Genomic DNA, 21,441 nt, shown 5'->3' with positions numbered 1-21,441 from the left:
CAGTGCTATAGTGTTGTGGCCAGGTGTATACTGTTTACTATATTACTATAGTGTGACCACGTGTATACTGTTTACTACAGTACTATAGTGTTGTGACCACGTGTATACTGTTTACTACAGTACTATAGTGTTGTGACCACGTGTATACTGTTTACTACAGTACTATAGTGTTGTGACCACGTCTATACTGTTTACTACAGTACTATAGTGTTGTGACCACGTGTATACTGTTTACTATAGTACTATAGTGTTGTGACCACGTGTATACTGTTTACTACGGAACTATAGTGTTGTGACCACGTGTATACTGTTTTCTATAGTACTATGGTGTTGTGACCACGTGTATACTGTTTACTATAGCACTATGGTGTTGTGACCACGTGTATACTGTTTACTACAGTACTATAGTGGTGTGACCACGTGTATACTGTTTACTACAGTACTATAGTGTTGTGACCACGTGTATACTGTTTACTATAGTACTATAGTGTTGTGACCACGTGTATACTGTTTACTACAGTACTTTAGTGTTGTGACCACGTCTATACTGTTTACTACAGTACTATAGTGTTGTGACCACGTGTATACTGTTTACTATAGTACTATAGTGTTGTGACCACGTGTATACTGTTTACTACAGTACTATAGTGGTGTGACCACGTGTATACTGTTTACTACAGTACTATAGTGTTGTGACCACGTGTATACTGTTTACTATAGTACTATAGTGTTGTGACCACGTGTATACTGTTTACTACAGTACTATAGTGTTGTGACCACGTGTATACTGTTTTCTATAGTACTATGGTGTTGTGACCACGTGTATACTGTTTACTATAGCACTATGGTGTTGTGACCACGTGTATACTGTTTACTACAGTACTATAGTGGTGTGACCACGTGTATACTGTTTACTATAGTACTATAGTGTTGTGACCACGTGTGTACTGTTTACTACAGTACTATAGTGTTGTGACCACGTGTGTACTGTTTACCACAGTACTATAGTGTTGTGACCACGTGTATACTGTTTACTATAGTATTGGGACCACGTGTCTACTGTTTACTACAGTACTATGGTTTTGTGACCACGTGTATACTGTTTACTATAGTACTATAGTGTTGTGACCACGTGTATACGGTTTACTATAGTACTATAGTGTTGTGACCACGTGTATACTGTTTGCTACAGTACTATAGTGTTGTGACCTAGTGTGTACTGTTTACTATAGTACTATAGTGTTGTGACCACGTGTATACTGTTTACTACAGTACTATAGTGTTGTGACCACGTGTGTACTGTTTACTATAGTACTATAGTGTTGGGACCACGTGTATACTGTTTACTACAGTACTATAGTGTTGTCACCACGTGTGTAATGTTTACTACAGTACTATAGTGTTGTTACCACGTGTATACTGTTTACTACAGTACTATAGTGTTGTGACCACGTGTGTACTGTTTACTATAGTACTATATTGTTGTGACCACGTGTACACTGTTTACTACAGTACTCTAGTGTTGTGACCACGTGTGTAATGTTTACTACAGTACTATAGTGTTGTGACCACGTTTGTAATGTTTTTTACAGTACTATAGTGTTGTGACCACGTGTATACTGTTTACTACAGTACTATAGTGTTGTGACCAGGTGTATACTGTTTACTATATTACTATAGTGTGACCACGTGTATACTGTTTACTACAGTACTATAGTGTTGTGACCAAGTGTATACTGTTTACTACAGTACTATAGTGTTGTGACCACGTGTGTACTGTTTACCACGGTACTATAGTGTTGTGACCACGTGTATACTGTTTTCTATAGTACTATGGTGTTGTGACCACGTGTATACTGTTTACTATAGCACTATGGTGTTGTGACCACGTGTATACTGTTTACTACAGTACTATAGTGGTGTGACCACGTGTATACTGTTTACTATTGTACTATAGTGTTGTGACCACGTGTGTACTGTTTACTACAGTACTATAGTGTTGTGACCACGTGTGTACTGTTTACCACAGTACTATAGTGTTGTGACCACGTGTATACTGTTTACTATAGTATTGGGACCACGTGTCTACTGTTTACTACAGTACTATGGTTTTGTGACCACGTGTATACTGTTTACTATAGTACTATAGTGTTGTGACCACGTGTATACGGTTTACTATAGTACTATAGTGTTGTGACCACGTGTATACTGTTTGCTACAGTACTATAGTGTTGTGACCTAGTGTGTACTGTTTGCTATAGTACTATAGTGTTGTGACCACGTGTATACTGTTTACTACAGTACTATAGTGTTGTGACCACGTGTGTACTGTTTACTATAGTACTATAGTGTTGGGACCACGTGTATACTGTTTACTACAGTACTATAGTGTTGTCACCACGTGTGTAATGTTTACTACAGTACTATAGTGTTGTTACCACGTGTATACTGTTTACTACAGTACTATAGTGTTGTGACCACGTGTGTACTGTTTACTATAGTACTATATTGTTGTGACCACGTGTACACTGTTTACTACAGTACTCTAGTGTTGTGACCACGTGTGTAATGTTTACTACAGTACTATAGTGTTGTGACCACGTTTGTAATGTTTTTTACAGTACTATAGTGTTGTGACCACGTGTATACTGTTTACTACAGTACTATAGTGTTGTGACCAGGTGTATACTGTTTACTATATTACTATAGTGTGACCACGTGTATACTGTTTACTACAGTACTATAGTGTTGTGACCAAGTGTATACTGTTTACTGCAGTACTATAGTGTTGTGACCACGTGTGTACTGTTTACCACGGTACTATAGTGTTGTGACCACGTGTATACTGTTTACTACAGTATAGTGTTGTGACCACGTGTATACTGTTTACTATAGTACTATAGTGTTGTGACCACGTGTATACTGTTTACTACAGTGCTATAGTGTTGTGTCCACGTGTATACTGTTTACTACAGTGCTATAGTGTTGTGACCACGTGTATACTCTTTACTACAGTGCTATAGTGGTGTGACCAAGTGTGTACTGTTTACTACAGTACTATAGTGTTGTGACCACGTGTATACTGTTTACTATAGTACTATAGTGTTGTGACCACGTGTATACTGTTTACTATAGTACTATAGTGTGACCACGTGTATACTGTTTACTACAGTACTATAGTGTTGTGACCATGTGTATACTGTTTACTACAGTACTATAGTGTTGTGACCACGTTTATACTGTTTACTATAGTACTATAGTGTTGGGATCACGTGTATACTGTTTACTACAGTACTATAGTGTTGCGACCACGTGTATACTGTTTCCTATAGTACTATAGTGTTGTGACCATGTGTATACTGTTTACTATGGTACTATAGTGTTGTGACCACGTGTATACTGTTTACTACAGTACTATAGTGTTGTGACCACGTGTATACTGTTTACTATAGTACTGTAGTGTTGTGACCACGTGTATACTGTTTACTATAGTACTATAGTGTTGAGACCACGTGTATACTGTTTACTACAGTACTATAGTGTTGTGACCACGTGTATTCTGTTTACTATAGTACTATAGTGTTGGGAAAAAGGTGTATACTGTTTACTACAGTACTATAGTGTTGTGACCACGTGTATACTGTTTACTATAGTACTATAGTGTTGTGACCACGTGTATACTGTTTACTATAGTACTATAGTGTTGTGACCACGTGTATACTGTTTACTATAGTACTATAGTGTTGTGACCACGTGTATACTGTTTACTACAGTACTTTAGTGGTGTGACCACGTGTGTACTGTTTACTATATTACTATAGTGTTGTGACCACGTGTACACTGTTTACTACAGTACTATAGTATTGTGACCACGTGTGTAATGTTTACTACAGTACTATAGTGTTGTGACCACGTATGTAATGTTTACTACAGTACTATAGTGTTGTGACCACGTATATACTGTTTACTACAGTACTATAGTGTTGTGACCACGTGTATACTGTTTACTATAGTACTATAGTGTGACCACGTGTATACTGTTTACTACAGTACTATAGTGTTGTGACCACGTGTATACTGTTTACTACAGTACTATAGTGTTGTGACCACGTCTATACTGTTTACTACAGTACTATAGTGTTGTGACCACGTGTATACTGTTAACTATAGTACTATAGTGTTGTGACCACGTGTATACTGTTTACTACAGTACTATAGTGTTGTGACCACGTGTATACTGTTTTCTATAGTACTATAGTGTTGTGACCACGTGTATATTGTTTACTACAGTACTATAGTGTTGTGACCACGTGTATACTGTTTACTATAGTACTATGGTGTTGTGACCACGTGTATACTGTTTACTATAGCACTATAGTGTTGTGACCACGTGTATACTGCTTACTACAGTACTATAGTGGTGTGACCACGTGTATACTGTTTACTATAGTACTATAGTGTTGTGACCACGTGTATACTGTTTACTACAGTACTATAGTGTTGTGACCACGTGTATACTGTTTACTATAGGACTATAGTGTTGTGACCACGTGTATACTGTTTACTATAGTACTATAGTGTTGTGACCACGTGTATACTGTTTACTATAGTACTATAGTGTTGTGACCACGTGTGTAATGTTTACTACAGTACTATAGTGTTGTGACAACGTTTGTAATGTTTACTACAGTACTATAGTGTTGTGACCACGTGTATACTGTTTACTATAGTACTGTAGTGTTGTGACCACGTGTATACTGTTTACTACAGTACTATAGTGTTGTGACCACGTGTATACTGTTTACTATAGTACTATAGTGTTGGGAAAAAGGTGTATACTGTTTACTACAGTACTATAGTGTTGTGACCACGTGTATACTGTTTACTATAGTACTATAGTGTTGTGACCACGTGTATACTGTTTACTATAGTACTATAGTGTTGTGACCACGTGTATACTGTTTACTATAGTACTATAGTGTTGTGACCACGTGTATACTGTTTACTACAGTACTTTAGTGGTGTGACCACGTGTATACTGCTTACTACAGTACTATAGTGTTGTGACCACGTGTACACTGTTTACTACAGTACTATAGTATTGTTACCACGTGTGTAATGTTTACTACAGTACTATAGTGTTGTGACCACGTGTGTAATGTTTACTACAGTACTATAGTGTTGTGACCACGTGTATACTGTTTACTACAGTATAGTGTTGTGACCACGTGTGTACTATTTACTATAGTACTATAGTATTGTGACCACGTGTATACTGTTTACTATAGTACTATAGTGTTGTGACCACGTGTATACTGTTTACTATAGTACTATAGTGTGACCACGTGTATACTGTTTACTACAGTACTATAGTGTTGTGACCACGTGTATACTGTTTACTACAGTACTATAGTGTTGTGACCACGTCTATACTGTTTACTACAGTACTATAGTGTTGTGACCACGTGTATACTGTTAACTATAGTACTATAGTGTTGTGACCACGTGTATACTGTTTACTACAGTACTATAGTGTTGTGACCACGTGTATACTGTTTTCTATAGTACTATAGTGTTGTGACCACGTGTATATTGTTTACTACAGTACTATAGTGTTGTGACCACGTGTATACTGTTTACTATAGTACTATGGTGTTGTGACCACGTGTATACTCTTTACTATAGCACTATAGTGTTGTAACCACGTGTATACTGTTTACTACAGTACTATAGTGGTGTGACCACGTGTATACTGTTTACTATAGTACTATAGTGTTGTGACCACGTGTATACTGTTTACTACAGTACTATAGTGTTGTGACCACGTGTATACTGTTTACTATAGGACTATAGTGTTGTGACCACGTGTATACTGTTTACTATAGTACTATAGTGTTGTGACCACGTGTATACTGTTTACTATAGTACTATAGTGTTGTGACCACGTGTGTAATGTTTACTACAGTACTATAGTGTTGTGACAACGTTTGTAATGTTTACTACAGTACTATAGTGTTGTGACCACGTGTATACTGTTTACTACAGTACTATAGTGTTGTGACCAGGTGTATACTGTTTACTATATTACTATAGTGTGACCATGTGTATACTGTTTACTACAGTACTATAGTGTTGTGACCACGTGTATACTGTTTACTACAGTACTATAGTGTTGTGACCACGTGTATACTGTTTACTACAGTACTATAGTGTTGTGACCACGTCTATACTGTTTACTACAGTACTATAGTGTTGTGACCACGTGTATACTGTTTACTATAGTACTATAGTGTTGTGACCACGTGTATACTGTTTACTACAGTACTATAGTGGTGTGACCACGTGTATACTGTTTACTACAGTACTATAGTGTTGTGACCACGTGTGTACTGTTTACTACAATACTATAGTGTTGTGACCACGTGTGTACTGTTTACTACAGTATAGTGTTGTGACCACGTGTGTACTATTTACTATAGTACTATAGTATTGTGACCACGTGTATACTGTTTACTATAGTACTATAGTGTTGTGACCACGTGTATACTGTTTACTACAGTGCTATAGTGTTGTGACCACGTGTATACTGTTTACTACAGTGCTATAGTGTTGTGACCAGGTGTATACTGTTTACTATATTACTATAGTGTGACCACGTGTATACTGTTTACTACAGTACTATAGTGTTGTGACCACGTGTATACTGTTTACTACAGTACTATAGTGTTGTGACCACGTGTATACTGTTTACTACAGTACTATAGTGTTGTGACCACGTCTATACTGTTTACTACAGTACTATAGTGTTGTGACCACGTGTATACTGTTTACTATAGTACTATAGTGTTGTGACCACGTGTATACTGTTTACTACAGTACTATAGTGTTGTGACCACGTGTATACTGTTTTATATAGTACTATGGTGTTGTGACCACGTGTATACTGTTTACTATAGCACTATGGTGTTGTGACCACGTGTATACTGTTTACTACAGTACTATAGTGGTGTGACCACGTGTATACTGTTTACTATAGTACTATAGTGTTGTGACCACGTGTATACTGTTTACTATAGTACTATAGTGTTGTGACCACGTGTATACTGTTTACTACAGTACTATAGTGTTGTGACCACGTCTATACTGTTTACTACAGTACTATAGTGTTGTGACCACGTGTATACTGTTTACTATAGTACTATAGTGTTGTGACCACGTGTATACTGTTTACTACAGTACTATAGTAATGTGACCACGTGTATACTGTTTACTACAGTACTATAGTGTTGTGACCACGTGTATACTGTTTACTATAGTACTATAGTGTTGTGACCACGTGTATACTGTTTACTACAGTACTATAGTGTTGTGACCACGTGTATACTGTTTTCTATAGTACTATGGTGTTGTGACCACGTGTATACTGCTTACTATAGCACTATGGTGTTGTGACCACGTGTATACTGTTTACTACAGTACTATAGTGGTGTGACCACGTGTATACTGTTTACTACAGTATAGTGTTGTGACCACGTGTGTACTATTTACTATAGTACTATAGTATTGTGACCACGTGTATACTGTTTACTATAGTACTATAGTGTTGTGACCACGTGTATACTGTTTACTACAGTGCTATAGTGTTGTGACCACGTGTATACTGTTTACTACAGTGCTATAGTGTTGTGACCAGGTGTATACTGTTTACTATATTACTATAGTGTGACCACGTGTATACTGTTTACTACAGTACTATAGTGTTGTGACCACGTGTATACTGTTTACTACAGTACTATAGTGTTGTGACCACGTGTATACTGTTTACTACAGTACTATAGTGTTGTGACCACGTCTATACTGTTTACTACAGTACTATAGTGTTGTGACCACGTGTATACTGTTTACTATAGTACTATAGTGTTGTGACCACGTGTATACTGTTTACTACAGTACTATAGTGTTGTGACCACGTGTATACTGTTTTCTATAGTACTATGGTGTTGTGACCACGTGTATACTGTTTACTATAGCACTATGGTGTTGTGACCACGTGTATACTGTTTACTACAGTACTATAGTGGTGTGACCACGTGTATACTGTTTACTACAGTACTATAGTGTTGTGACCACGTGTATACTGTTTACTATAGTACTATAGTGTTGTGACCACGTGTATACTGTTTACTACAGTACTTTAGTGTTGTGACCACGTCTATACTGTTTACTACAGTACTATAGTGTTGTGACGACGTGTATACTGTTTACTATAGTACTATAGTGTTGTGACCACGTGTATACTGTTTACTACAGTACTATAGTGGTGTGACCACGTGTATACTGTTTACTACAGTACTATAGTGTTGTGACCACGTGTATACTGTTTACTATAGTACTATAGTGTTGTGACCACGTGTATACTGTTTACTACAGTACTATAGTGTTGTGACCACGTGTATACTGTTTTCTATAGTACTATGGTGTTGTGACCACGTGTATACTGTTTACTATAGCACTATGGTGTTGTGACCACGTGTATACTGTTTACTACAGTACTATAGTGGTGTGACCACGTGTATACTGTTTACTATAGTACTATAGTGTTGTGACCACGTGTGTACTGTTTACTACAGTAATATAGTGTTGTGACCACGTGTGTACTGTTTACCACAGTACTATAGTGTTGTGACCACGTGTATACTGTTTACTATAGTATTGGGACCACGTGTCTACTGTTTACTACAGTACTATGGTTTTGTGACCACGTGTATACTGTTTACTATAGTACTATAGTGTTGTGACCACGTGTATACGGTTTACTATAGTACTATAGTGTTGTGACCACGTGTATACTGTTTGCTACAGTACTATAGTGTTGTGACCTAGTGTGTACTGTTTACTATAGTACTATAGTGTTGGGACCACGTGTATACTGTTTACTACAGTACTATAGTGTTGTCACCACGTGTGTAATGTTTACTACAGTACTATAGTGTTGTGACCACGTGTATACTGTTTACTACAGTACTATAGTGTTGTGACCACGTGTGTACTGTTTACTATAGTACTATATTGTTGTGACCACGTGTACACTGTTTACTACAGTACTCTAGTGTTGTGACCACGTGTGTAATGTTTACTACAGCACTATAGTGTTGTGACCACGTTTGTAATGTTTTCTACAGTACTATAGTGTTGTGACCACGTGTATACTGTTTACTATATTACTATAGTGTGACCACGTGTATACTGTTTACTACAGTACTATAGTGTTGTGACCACGTGTATACTGTTTACTACAGTACTATAGTGTTGTGACCACGTGTGTACTGTTTACCACGGTACTATAGTGTTGTGACCACGTGTATACTGTTTACTACAGTATAGTGTTGTGACCACGTGTGTACTATTTACTATAGTACTATAGTGGTGTGACCACGTGTATACTGTTTACTACAGTACTATAGTATTGTGACCACGTGTATACTGTTTACTATAGTACTATAGTGTTGTGACCACGTGTATACTGTTTACTACAGTGCTATAGTGTTGTGTCCACGTGTATACTGTTTACTACAGTGCTATAGTGTTGTGACCACGTGTATACTCTTTACTACAGTGCTATAGTGGTGTGACCAAGTGTGTACTGTTTACTACAGTACTATAGTGTTGTGACCACGTGTATACTGTTTACTATAGTACTATAGTGTTGTGACCACGTGTATACTGTTTACTATAGTACTATAGTGTGACCACGTGTATAATGTTTACTACAGTACTATAGTGTTGTGACCATGTGTATACTGTTTACTAGAGTACTATAGTGTTGTGACCACGTGTATACTGTTTACTACAGTACTATAGTGTTGTCACCACGTCTATACTGTTTACTACAGTACTATAGTGTTGTGACCACTTGTATACTGTTTACTACAGTACTATAGTGTTGTGACCACGTGTATACTGTTTACTACAGTACTATAGTGTTGTGACCACGTGTATACTGTTTACTACAGTACTATAGTGTTGTGACCACGTCTATACTGTTTACTACAGTACTATAGTGTTGTGACCACGTGTATACTGTTTACTATAGTACTATAGTGTTGTGACCACGTGTATACTGTTTACTACAGTACTATAGTGTTGTGACCACGTGTATACTGTTTTCTATAGTACTATGGTGTTGTGACCACGTGTATACTGTTTACTATAGCACTATGGTGTTGTGACCACGTGTATACTGTTTACTACAGTACTATAGTGGTGTGACCACGTGTATACTGTTTACTATAGTACTATAGTGTTGTGACCACGTGTATACTGTTTACTATAGTACTATAGTGTTGTGACCACGTGTATACTGTTTACTACAGTACTATAGTGTTGTGACCACGTCTATACTGTTTACTACAGTACTATAGTGTTGTGACCACGTGTATACTGTTTACTATAGTACTATAGTGTTGTGACCACGTGTATACTGTTTACTACAGTACTATAGTAATGTGACCACGTGTATACTGTTTACTACAGTACTATAGTGTTGTGACCACGTGTATACTGTTTACTATAGTACTATAGTGTTGTGACCACGTGTATACTGTTTACTACAGTACTATAGTGTTGTGACCACGTGTATACTGTTTTCTATAGTACTATGGTGTTGTGACCACGTGTATACTGCTTACTATAGCACTATGGTGTTGTGACCACGTGTATACTGTTTACTACAGTACTATAGTGGTGTGACCACGTGTATACTGTTTACTACAGTATAGTGTTGTGACCACGTGTGTACTATTTACTATAGTACTATAGTATTGTGACCACGTGTATACTGTTTACTATAGTACTATAGTGTTGTGACCACGTGTATACTGTTTACTACAGTGCTATAGTGTTGTGACCACGTGTATACTGTTTACTACAGTGCTATAGTGTTGTGACCAGGTGTATACTGTTTACTATATTACTATAGTGTGACCACGTGTATACTGTTTACTACAGTACTATAGTGTTGTGACCACGTGTATACTGTTTACTACAGTACTATAGTGTTGTGACCACGTGTATACTGTTTACTACAGTACTATAGTGTTGTGACCACGTCTATACTGTTTACTACAGTACTATAGTGTTGTGACCACGTGTATACTGTTTACTATAGTACTATAGTGTTGTGACCACGTGTATACTGTTTACTACAGTACTATAGTGTTGTGACCACGTGTATACTGTTTTCTATAGTACTATGGTGTTGTGACCACGTGTATACTGTTTACTATAGCACTATGGTGTTGTGACCACGTGTATACTGTTTACTACAGTACTATAGTGGTGTGACCACGTGTATACTGTTTACTACAGTACTATAGTGTTGTGACCACGTGTATACTGTTTACTATAGTACTATAGTGTTGTGACCACGTGTATACTGTTTACTCCAGTACTTTAGTGTTGTGACCACGTCTATACTGTTTACTACAGTACTATAGTGTTGTGACGACGTGTATACTGTTTACTATAGTACTATAGTGTTGTGACCACGTGTATACTGTTTACTACAGTACTATAGTGGTGTGACCACGTGTATACTGTTTACTACAGTACTATAGTGTTGTGACCACGTGTATACTGTTTACTATAGTACTATAGTGTTGTGACCACGTGTATACTGTTTACTACAGTACTATAGTGTTGTGACCACGTGTATACTGTTTTCTATAGTACTATGGTGTTGTGACCACGTGTATACTGTTTACTATAGCACTATGGTGTTGTGACCACGTGTATACTGTTTACTACAGTACTATAGTGGTGTGACCACGTGTATACTGTTTACTATAGTACTATAGTGTTGTGACCACGTGTGTACTGTTTACTACAGTAATATAGTGTTGTGACCACGTGTGTACTGTTTACCACAGTACTATAGTGTTGTGACCACGTGTATACTGTTTACTATAGTATTGGGACCACGTGTCTACTGTTTACTACAGTACTATGGTTTTGTGACCACGTGTATACTGTTTACTATAGTACTATAGTGTTGTGACCACGTGTATACGGTTTACTATAGTACTATAGTGTTGTGACCACGTGTATACTGTTTGCTACAGTACTATAGTGTTGTGACCTAGTGTGTACTGTTTACTATAGTACTATAGTGTTGGGACCACGTGTATACTGTTTACTACAGTACTATAGTGTTGTCACCACGTGTGTAATGTTTACTACAGTACTATAGTGTTGTGACCACGTGTATACTGTTTACTACAGTACTATAGTGTTGTGACCACGTGTGTACTGTTTACTATAGTACTATATTGTTGTGACCACGTGTACACTGTTTACTACAGTACTCTAGTGTTGTGACCACGTGTGTAATGTTTACTACAGCACTATAGTGTTGTGACCACGTTTGTAATGTTTTCTACAGTACTATAGTGTTGTGACCACGTGTATACTGTTTACTATATTACTATAGTGTGACCACGTGTATACTGTTTACTACAGTACTATAGTGTTGTGACCACGTGTATACTGTTTACTACAGTACTATAGTGTTGTGACCACGTGTGTACTGTTTACCACGGTACTATAGTGTTGTGACCACGTGTATACTGTTTACTACAGTATAGTGTTGTGACCACGTGTGTACTATTTACTATAGTACTATAGTGTTGTGACCACGTGTATACTGTTTACTACAGTACTATAGTATTGTGACCACGTGTATACTGTTTACTATAGTACTATAGTGTTGTGACCACGTGTATACTGTTTACTACAGTGCTATAGTGTTGTGTCCACGTGTATACTGTTTACTACAGTGCTATAGTGTTGTGACCACGTGTATACTCTTTACTACAGTGCTATAGTGGTGTGACCAAGTGTGTACTGTTTACTACAGTACTATAGTGTTGTGACCACGTGTATACTGTTTACTATAGTACTATAGTGTTGTGACCACGTGTATACTGTTTACTATAGTACTATAGTGTGACCACGTGTATACTGTTTACTACAGTACTATAGTGTTGTGACCATGTGTATACTGTTTACTACAGTACTATAGTGTTGTGACCACGTGTATACTGTTTACTACAGTACTATAGTGTTGTCACCACGTCTATACTGTTTACTACAGTACTATAGTGTTGTGACCACTTGTATACTGTTTACTATAGTACTATAGTGTTGTGACCACGTGTATACTGTTTACTACAGTACTATAGTGGTGTGACCACGTGTATACTGTTTACTACAGTACTATAGTGTTGTGACCACGTGTGTACTGTTTACCACAGTACTATAGTGTTGTGACCACGTGTATACTGTTTACTACAGTATAGTGTTGTGACCACGTGTGTACTATTTACTATAGTACTATAGTGTTGTGACCACGTGTATACTGTTTACTACAGTACTATAGTGTTGTGACCACGTGTATACTGTTTACTATAGTACTATAGTGTTGTGACCACGTGTATACTGTTTACTACAGTGCTTTAGTGTTGTGACCATGTGTATACTGTTTACTACAGTACTATAGTGTTGTGACCACGTGTATACTCTTTGCTACAGTACTATAGTGTTGTGACCAAGTGTGTACTGTTTATTACAGTACTATAGTGTTGTGACCACGTGTATACTGTTTACTATAGTACTGTAGTGTTGTGACCACGTGTATACTGTATTTGCTATAGTACTATAGTGTTGTGACCACGTGTATACTGTTTACTACATTACTATAGTGTTGTGACCACGTGTGTACTGTTTACTACAGTACTATAGTGTTGTGACCACGTGTATACTGTTTACTATGGTACTATAGTGTTGTGACCACGTGTATACTGCGGGATTGTGGGTAATCGTCTCCCATGCTCGGTCTCAGTCGGTGTGCCTCACTCGTATAGTCAACATCCGTGCGAACCTATCTTGTTTACTATAGTACTATAGTGTTGTGGCCACGTGTATACTGTTTACTACAGTACAATAGTGTTGTGACTACGTGCATACTGTTTACTACAGTACTGTAGTGTTGTGAATACGTGTGTTTGCGTAAAGCATTTTTTTATTTTGTGTCCATGTGTAGTGACTGTTCTTTAGTAACTGTACTGCAAGTGAAAGTCGTCCTACAAAATAACCATCCTCTATCTCGTCTCCCTCACACCAGCCACGATTAAATGTAATTAATAAATTTGATTACTTTATATTAAATAATAAAAATATAAAAAGGTATTTTGTATTAATATTTTTATATGAATACGGTATTTTTGGTTTGTGGAACGAATCATCTGAGTTTCCATTATTTCTTATGGGGGAAATTCGCTTTGATATACGAGTGCTTTGGATTAAGAGCACGTTTCCAGAAGGAATTATGCTCGCAATCCAAGGTTTCACTTTATTAGTTATTTTTCTGTTTTCGTGACTTTACCGAAAGAAACCAAAGAGTATGCTGTTGTTAGTTTAAATGTTTGGTAAGTAAGACTTAGTCTGTGCTGCTCTGCAGTTGCCTGGATGAAAAGTGGCCCAAGTTTTTCCCAATCCTGGCCTCCTGGCTCAAAAACGTAAAAAACAAACTCGCAAGTCTGTCCCCAGGGTCACAACGCACTCACAGACACGGAGAAGGGAGATTCAGCTAATGACGCCGTTGATGTTTTTCGTAACTTTTGCAGAGAGCGATGAGAATGAGGACCGGAAGGAGGAAGATTTCCCGGGCGCTGCAGAGAAAGAAAGGTGGAGGTCTCGGCCGAGTACCGAGTCCCCGGGCTCGTATGGCCGCGGCGCGGAGACGAAAGCGGCGGGCGCAGGGGAGGGGAAACAGCCCCGGCACCAAGCAGAGCTGTGCTCCTCACCTGAAGAATCCAGCTCCACTCAGGCCATCGCTCCCACTGGGGCCATCGCCTCCACCTCCACTCGGGCCATTGCCTCCATCTCTACTCGGGCCATCGCCTCCACCGCTGCCATCGCCTCCACCGCTGCCATCGCCTCCACCTCCACTCAGGCCATCGCCTCCATCTCTACTCAGGCCATCGCCTCCCCCACTGATATCAACTCCACCTCCAATGCTTCCATCGCCTCCACCTCCACTCGGGCCATCGCCTCCACCTCCACTCGGGCCATTGCCTCCACCTCCACTCGGGCCATCGCCTCCACCTCCACTCGGGCCATCGCCTCCACCTCTACTCAGGCCATCGCCTCCACCTCTACTCAGGCCATCGCCTCCACCTCCACTCGGGCCATCGCCTCCACCTCCACTCAGGCCATCGCCTCCACCTCCACTCGGGCCATCGCCTCCACCTCCACTCGGGCCATCGCCTCCACCTCTACTCAGGCCATCGCCTCCACCTCTACTCAGGCCATCGCCTCCACCTCCACTCAGGCCATCGTCTCCATCTCTACTCAGGCCATCGCCTCCCCCACTGATATCAACTCCACCTCCACTGCTTCCATCGCCTCCACCTCCAATCGGGCCATCGCCTCCACCTCCACTCGGGCCATCTTCTCCACCTCCACTCGGGCCATCGCCTCCACCTCTACTCAGGCCATTGCCTTCACCTCCACTCAGGCCATCGCCTCCACCTCTACTCAGGCCATCACCTCCACTCAGGCAATCGCCTCTACCTCTACTCAGGCCATTGCCTCCACCTCTACTCAGGCCATCGCCTCCATCTCTACTCAGGCCATCGCCCCCACCTCTACTCAGGCCATCGCCTCCATCTCCACTCAGGCAATCGCCTCCACCTCCACTCGGGCCATCGCCTCCACCTCTACTCAGGCCATCGTCTCCACCTCTACTCAGGCCATCGTCTCCACCTCAACTCAGGCCATCGCCTCCACCTCTACTCAGGCCATTGCCTCTACCTCTACTCAGGCCATCGCCTCCATCTCTACTCAGGCCATCGCCTCCACCTCTACTCAGGCCATTGCCTCTACCTCTACTCAGGCCATCGTCTCCACCTCAACTCAGGCCATCGCCTCCACCTCTACTCAGGCCATTGCCTCTACCTCTACTCAGGCCATCGCCTCCACCTCTACTCAGGCCATCGCTTCCACCTCTACTCAGGCCATCGCCTCCACCTCTACTCAGGCCATCGCCTCCATCTCTACTCAGGCCATCGCCTCCACCTCTACTCAGGCCATCGTCTCCACCTCTACTCAGGCCATCGCCTCTACCTCTACTCAGGCCATCGCCTCCATCTCTACTCAGGACATCGCCCCCACTGCTGCCATCGCCTACACCTCCAATCGGGCCATCGGCTCCACTGCTGCCATCGCCTCCATCTCTACTCAGGCCATTGCCTCCACCACTGATATCAACTCTACCCCCACTGTTGACATCGACTCCACCTTCACTCCTGCCATTGCCTCAACCTTCACTTCTGCCATCGCCTCCACTGCCACTATCGCCACCACTGCCACTCGCACCATCACCTCCACCCATGAGTAATCAAGCTAACCCCCAGGATTGGGAGCTCCCTGCTTTCCACCTGCCTCCACCTCCACCAGAGCCCTGGGCTCCTCCACCCCACCGTGATACCAGACCGGGCCCGGCACACGAGTCTTTTGCTCCCTGTTCTTCACGGCAGCGTTACCGCAAGTCCCGCAACAGCCGCCTTCCTCCCCGCCTCCGCAAACCTCCTCTCGAATCCTCAACTCCATCCGCATTGATTCGTCCCAACCACCCAGACCGAGAGCACCTTCCCCCCCGCCTCGCTCCACCTGCAGGGCAGTGGATCCCCCCCCAGCCCAGGTGCAACGGCCGGGGTCCCGCGTACGGAGTCCCAGGTGCCCCTTCTGCCTGGCACCACTCCCACGAGTTGCGCTTCACGCGGCGTCCCGCCCTCCTCCCCACGCCTCCACCGGATCAATGGATTCCTCCCCACCTTCGTCCCAGCCGAGCGGCTCCTGCTCCACACTGGGCCACCCGTCCCACTTTTGTTCCGTGCCGCTCCACAGATTTCCACGACAGACATCATCATCCGCCCCTTGTCCAACCCACACCACTGCATCACCATAGCCCGGCGACATTCACGGACTGCTCACACACGTGACTCCTGCTGGTCGGGTGACCGTGATGAACTATATGTGTCGCGTTGATGGCCATGTGATGGACATTGCTTTGAGTGGCAGAGCAGGTGGTTGTCATGATTAATACATTTGTGTTGTTATTGGACACTGCAGTGTGCGTGTGAGTTGCTGTGCGGTGCAACAGAGCACGTATTTGGTGTCGATCTTCGCCTGTGTGTGATTGTGGGGAGCGGTAGTGTCATGGTTAACGCTACACCGCGCTTCGAAACCCAGGTTTGACCCGAGTTAGCTTTCCGCACACGGCCACAGCCGGTGCAAGCAGTTGCGCAACTCGGTTGCACACAACTGAAGTCACTCTACACGTGGAAGTCTCTGCAACCAATTTGCTTGGCGATTGGTGGCCAGAACCACGAGCGATCCACACAGCACAGGGTGCTGGTCAGTCTGACCAACCACCCATTTCACCTGACTTTCCACAAAATCACCATTAATGTTCCTTTCCCGGGCAGTGACACCAACTCTGCCAAAGTGTTTTAGGAACTAATGCTGTGTATGTTCGGCAGAAACTCTGCACGATTCTGCTGATAAGACACTTAATTTCGAAACCATTTGAGAATGTCGTATTTATAATAAACGTGCACCATTTTTTAGCTGCTTGCCGCCCCTGTACATAGTACCTCTGTATTGATTACAAGTCCTGTGTGCTCACCATTGTACCATGGCATGTGCCTAGGTGGCACTACCGGATGGCTCCCATCCATAGCTGCCAGGCCATCGGCCAGCGCGATAAATATTCGACGCCAACCAACAAATATGTATTCCCACGAGGGGTGACGGGAACCGAACCAGGGATGTCCAGAGCAATCAACTCGTTAATGCGGGAGACCTGAATAGTTCCCTGCGCGTGACACAGTAACGCTGTTCGGCTGGCGACAGCACTCTGCTGCCGTATGCAACAACACACTCCACCCCGTTGACAACCTGGGACAGAACCGCGCCAATGCTGGTGTTGGTTGCGTCAGTATCAAGGACGCACGGCATGGCAAAATCAGAGTAGCGGAGGGGAATTGCGAAGCGCAACAAATGCGGCTTCCTCCTCCCCCCAATGAAACCTCTGACCCATAACCGTCAAGGCGTGGAGAGGTTTTGCGAAGGTAGCGAACCCAGTGACAAACCGGCGATAATAAGACGCAAAACCAATAAAACTCTGCACCTGCATCATCAACGTGGGGGTCGGCCACGTCCGAACACACGTGGTTTTGTCGGGATCTATCGCAATGCCCGATTTACTGACAATATGACCGAGATACCGCACGGATTTCTGAAGGGGGTAACACTTCTGCGGCTTGAATTTGAGATGGGCCGCTCGCATTTTAAGAAAGACAGCGCGTAACCAATCAAGATGTTCTTTGAACGTACGGCTGAAGACAATGACATCGTCGAGGTATTGTAAGCATGAGTCCCATTGAAGTCCAGCCAGCACCAGCTGCATCAGTCATTGGAACGTAGCCGGTGCTGCGTGGAGTCCCATGGGAAGCTGATTTAATTCAAACAGGCCTTGAGGTGTTCGAAAAGCCGTTTGGGTTTAGAGGCCTCATTTAGTGGCAAATGCCAAAATCTGGACAGGAGATCAAGGGTGGAGAAGTTCTGTGCTCCCGCCAGAGCGTCCAGGGAATCGTCCATCCGAGGGAGAGGATACGCGTCAGCCACCGATATCTTATGAAGCTTCCTAAAGTCGACACACAACTGCAAGCTACCATCGTGCTTCTTAATGTGGTGGGTAATTGTCAGGCGTAATACGCCGCCACCACTACTTGAAAATATGTAGCTGCAGTCAGGGCCCAACAGGGGGCAATAGCGGGTCCGGCCTGTACCAAGTAGGACTCGTGGGTCAGGCAATTTGTAGGGCGGTTTGGAACCGGAGGTGGACACCCCCAGGCGCCCAGTGGGGGCTGGGGGATTGCGCCGACATCCCCGGGGCTGGTGGGTCGTCGTCCTCTTCATCTGGAGACCTGGTACGTATTTTTCGTCTAGTCTCCATAATCTATAGTTAATTAACTAACGTTTGGCCACTTCCAACACCAGTTGTAGTGGGCTCAAATGGAGACTCAGGCTTCAACACGTTTATTTAACATTAACACGCTAAAACTAGATTCAAAGTTTTCGTGATTGCAGGAATTACTCTTTGGTTCTTTCGGTAAAGTCACGTTGACAGAAAATAAATTAAATAATAGAATACGCCGTTTTTCCAGTGTCGCTCCTCCTATAATTGTGTTGACGGACAAATGGACAAAGGGCACAATAGCTTAGTGTTTGTGTATGTATATGTTATGTTTTTAAGAGAAGACAAGTTTTTAAATATATTTTTCCCCCGGGCAAGGCCGATTACTTTCCGCTGGTACTCATATGAAAAAATATATTTTAAACTGTGCCAAAATCAATCAAAACGAACAACAGTAGATCATAATTAAATCTCCAATGCTTGATATTTTATCATCCGCATAGGCGAGTGATGGTCAGGATGTTGTGTATGTGTAGTCACATAGAATTGGTCACTACGTAGCATAGCGCTGGCTGCTGGCAGGGAAGGGGATCTGCAGAGTGAAGCAGCCCTGATTGACAGCAGACCACGTGATAGACCTGAGAAGGATCTCGGGTAGGACACGTCGAGAGCCTGCTAGTAGATTCTAGAAGGGGAGCGTGGCCGGCGTGGAGCGAGGCCACGCTAACAGGATAAAAGGGGACCCCGAGCAGGGGATGAGGGCCATCGTTTGGAGTGGGATCGCCGTCGTCGTCGTCATTGCTGTTGAAGATCGTCGCCTTCGTCACTGTCCTCATCCACTTGATAATTGTACTGCTAGCAGTAGTTGCCTATCTTAGTTCAGCGCCGTCAGTGTCAGATGGCGAGCGTTGTGTTGTAGGGTAGCCACCAGTGCAGAGTTGCGTTTAAGCGAGGGACAGAGCGTTGTATTACAGCAGAGAGTGTGTAACAGTATGCTCGGTGTGTAATTAAAAAAATGCCTCGAAGAAGTTACGTCTCCAAGTCAGTCACGATATATTTTTTCATGGGCATGGCTAGAGTTGTCACCTGTCCAGGAATTACCATTTGTGTTAAGGTGGTAGGTATTAATTCGTACGAGATATAGCACCCGTATTGTTTCGTTTACTGTGTATTTCTAAAAAATTTAGACTGACTGATGATTGAGAAATCTGTCCAGGTTTGGTCTACAGTCAAAAATGTGGCAATCTCATAGCAACACCCTCCTGCGTCTCCAGTGTGAATATGCTGTAGAGTAAGTTTTCAACGCAGCGTATGTTTGCATGCTGAACTTCTTTCGCACCGTACGCAGGCAACCATGCTTATTGGAGGTGCGGGGGAATAACAAACTGAACGCAAAGAACAGGGACACAGCTTGAAAACACGGAAGTGCATTTATACGTGGGGAGGTTGTTGAAGGGGGAGAGGGATGAAAATTATTAAAAGAGGCGTATCAGGGCAAAGCACAGTGCTGATTGGAATATGAACTTAATAATGAAACGTAACAAAGCCATTTTCCTAAAGCAGAACGTTTTTTTAATCAGTGGATATGACCTGCAACAACAGATGCATCACAAACATGGCCATTGACGAAGACAATGGAACCAATGTTGAGAAGTGCACAAGGAAGCATTAGAGATGCAAATGCTAGGAATTAAACTGAGAATGGAAGACGGACACGTCAATTGGACATCATATGCAAATTAAAGGCATAATTTGAGTTTAGAAAGGTGGGGTGAGGCAGGACACACAACTTGAAGAGATGACGGACGGTGGTCGAGACTAACGTGGGAATGGGAGCTAAAGGAGGGAACACAACCGATAGAGCGTCCACTGCGAAGATGGATCGAATAAATCAACCTGTGGGCAAGAAGCAGACAGATTTTTGCATTGCAAATCCGCAAGAGATGGTGATGGCTTCGGACAGAAGTGGAGAAATCACGGCTGGAGATGGTGACGGCTGCATAAGCAGCTTTGGAAAACATTTACACGATATCACCTTCAAAAACAACCATTCACTAAAACACATTTTCATTAAATGTGTATTCAGAAAGAGAAACTAAAACAGTACAGGAATTAGATCGTCTTTATTTTGCAAATTTAACAATAAAGGGTAATTTTTTTCATTGAACTAGTTTAATAAACAAATTTTTTTGCCAAAATAATGACATTAATAGGCACATTAATTGAAAGTGCAATTTTAAATAAACCGTGTAATTATTCGATAGTTTTGGTTAGTCTGTGTGGTGTTAGAGTGCCAGAAAAAGTCCTGGCAAGGATTATTCAACATCACCTTGCCAGGCATGCTGAGAAGAAGCTTGCGGAGCCCCATTGTGGTTTCAGGCCAGGGCAGCCACAGATGCCAC

General features: G+C 42.1%; 1 protein-coding gene across 1 annotated transcript in view; it reads left to right on the top strand.

Annotated features, from left to right (window-relative positions):
* LOC142924252 (uncharacterized) overlaps positions 1–17,687 on the top strand; it is a gene marked incomplete at its 5' end in the record, with an annotated part of 32,383 nt that extends 14,696 nt beyond the window's left edge. Inside the window, one exon of the mRNA XM_076066238.1 lies at positions 14,682–17,687. Coding sequence (XP_075922353.1) covers positions 14,682–16,456 — 1,775 coding nt within the window. The remainder of the gene's footprint in view (positions 1–14,681) is intronic.
* Between the last annotated feature and the right edge of the window lie 3,754 nt (positions 17,688–21,441).

This window comes from Petromyzon marinus, chromosome 11, assembly GCF_048934315.1.
Source record: "Petromyzon marinus isolate PM22_M1 ecotype Great Lakes invasive population chromosome 11, UKy_Petmar_22M1.pri1.0, whole genome shotgun sequence".
NCBI lineage: Eukaryota > Metazoa > Chordata > Hyperoartia > Petromyzontiformes > Petromyzontidae > Petromyzon > Petromyzon marinus.
The sequence above is the reverse complement of the archived record's forward strand: the minus strand, read 5'-3'. Positions and strand labels throughout refer to the sequence as shown.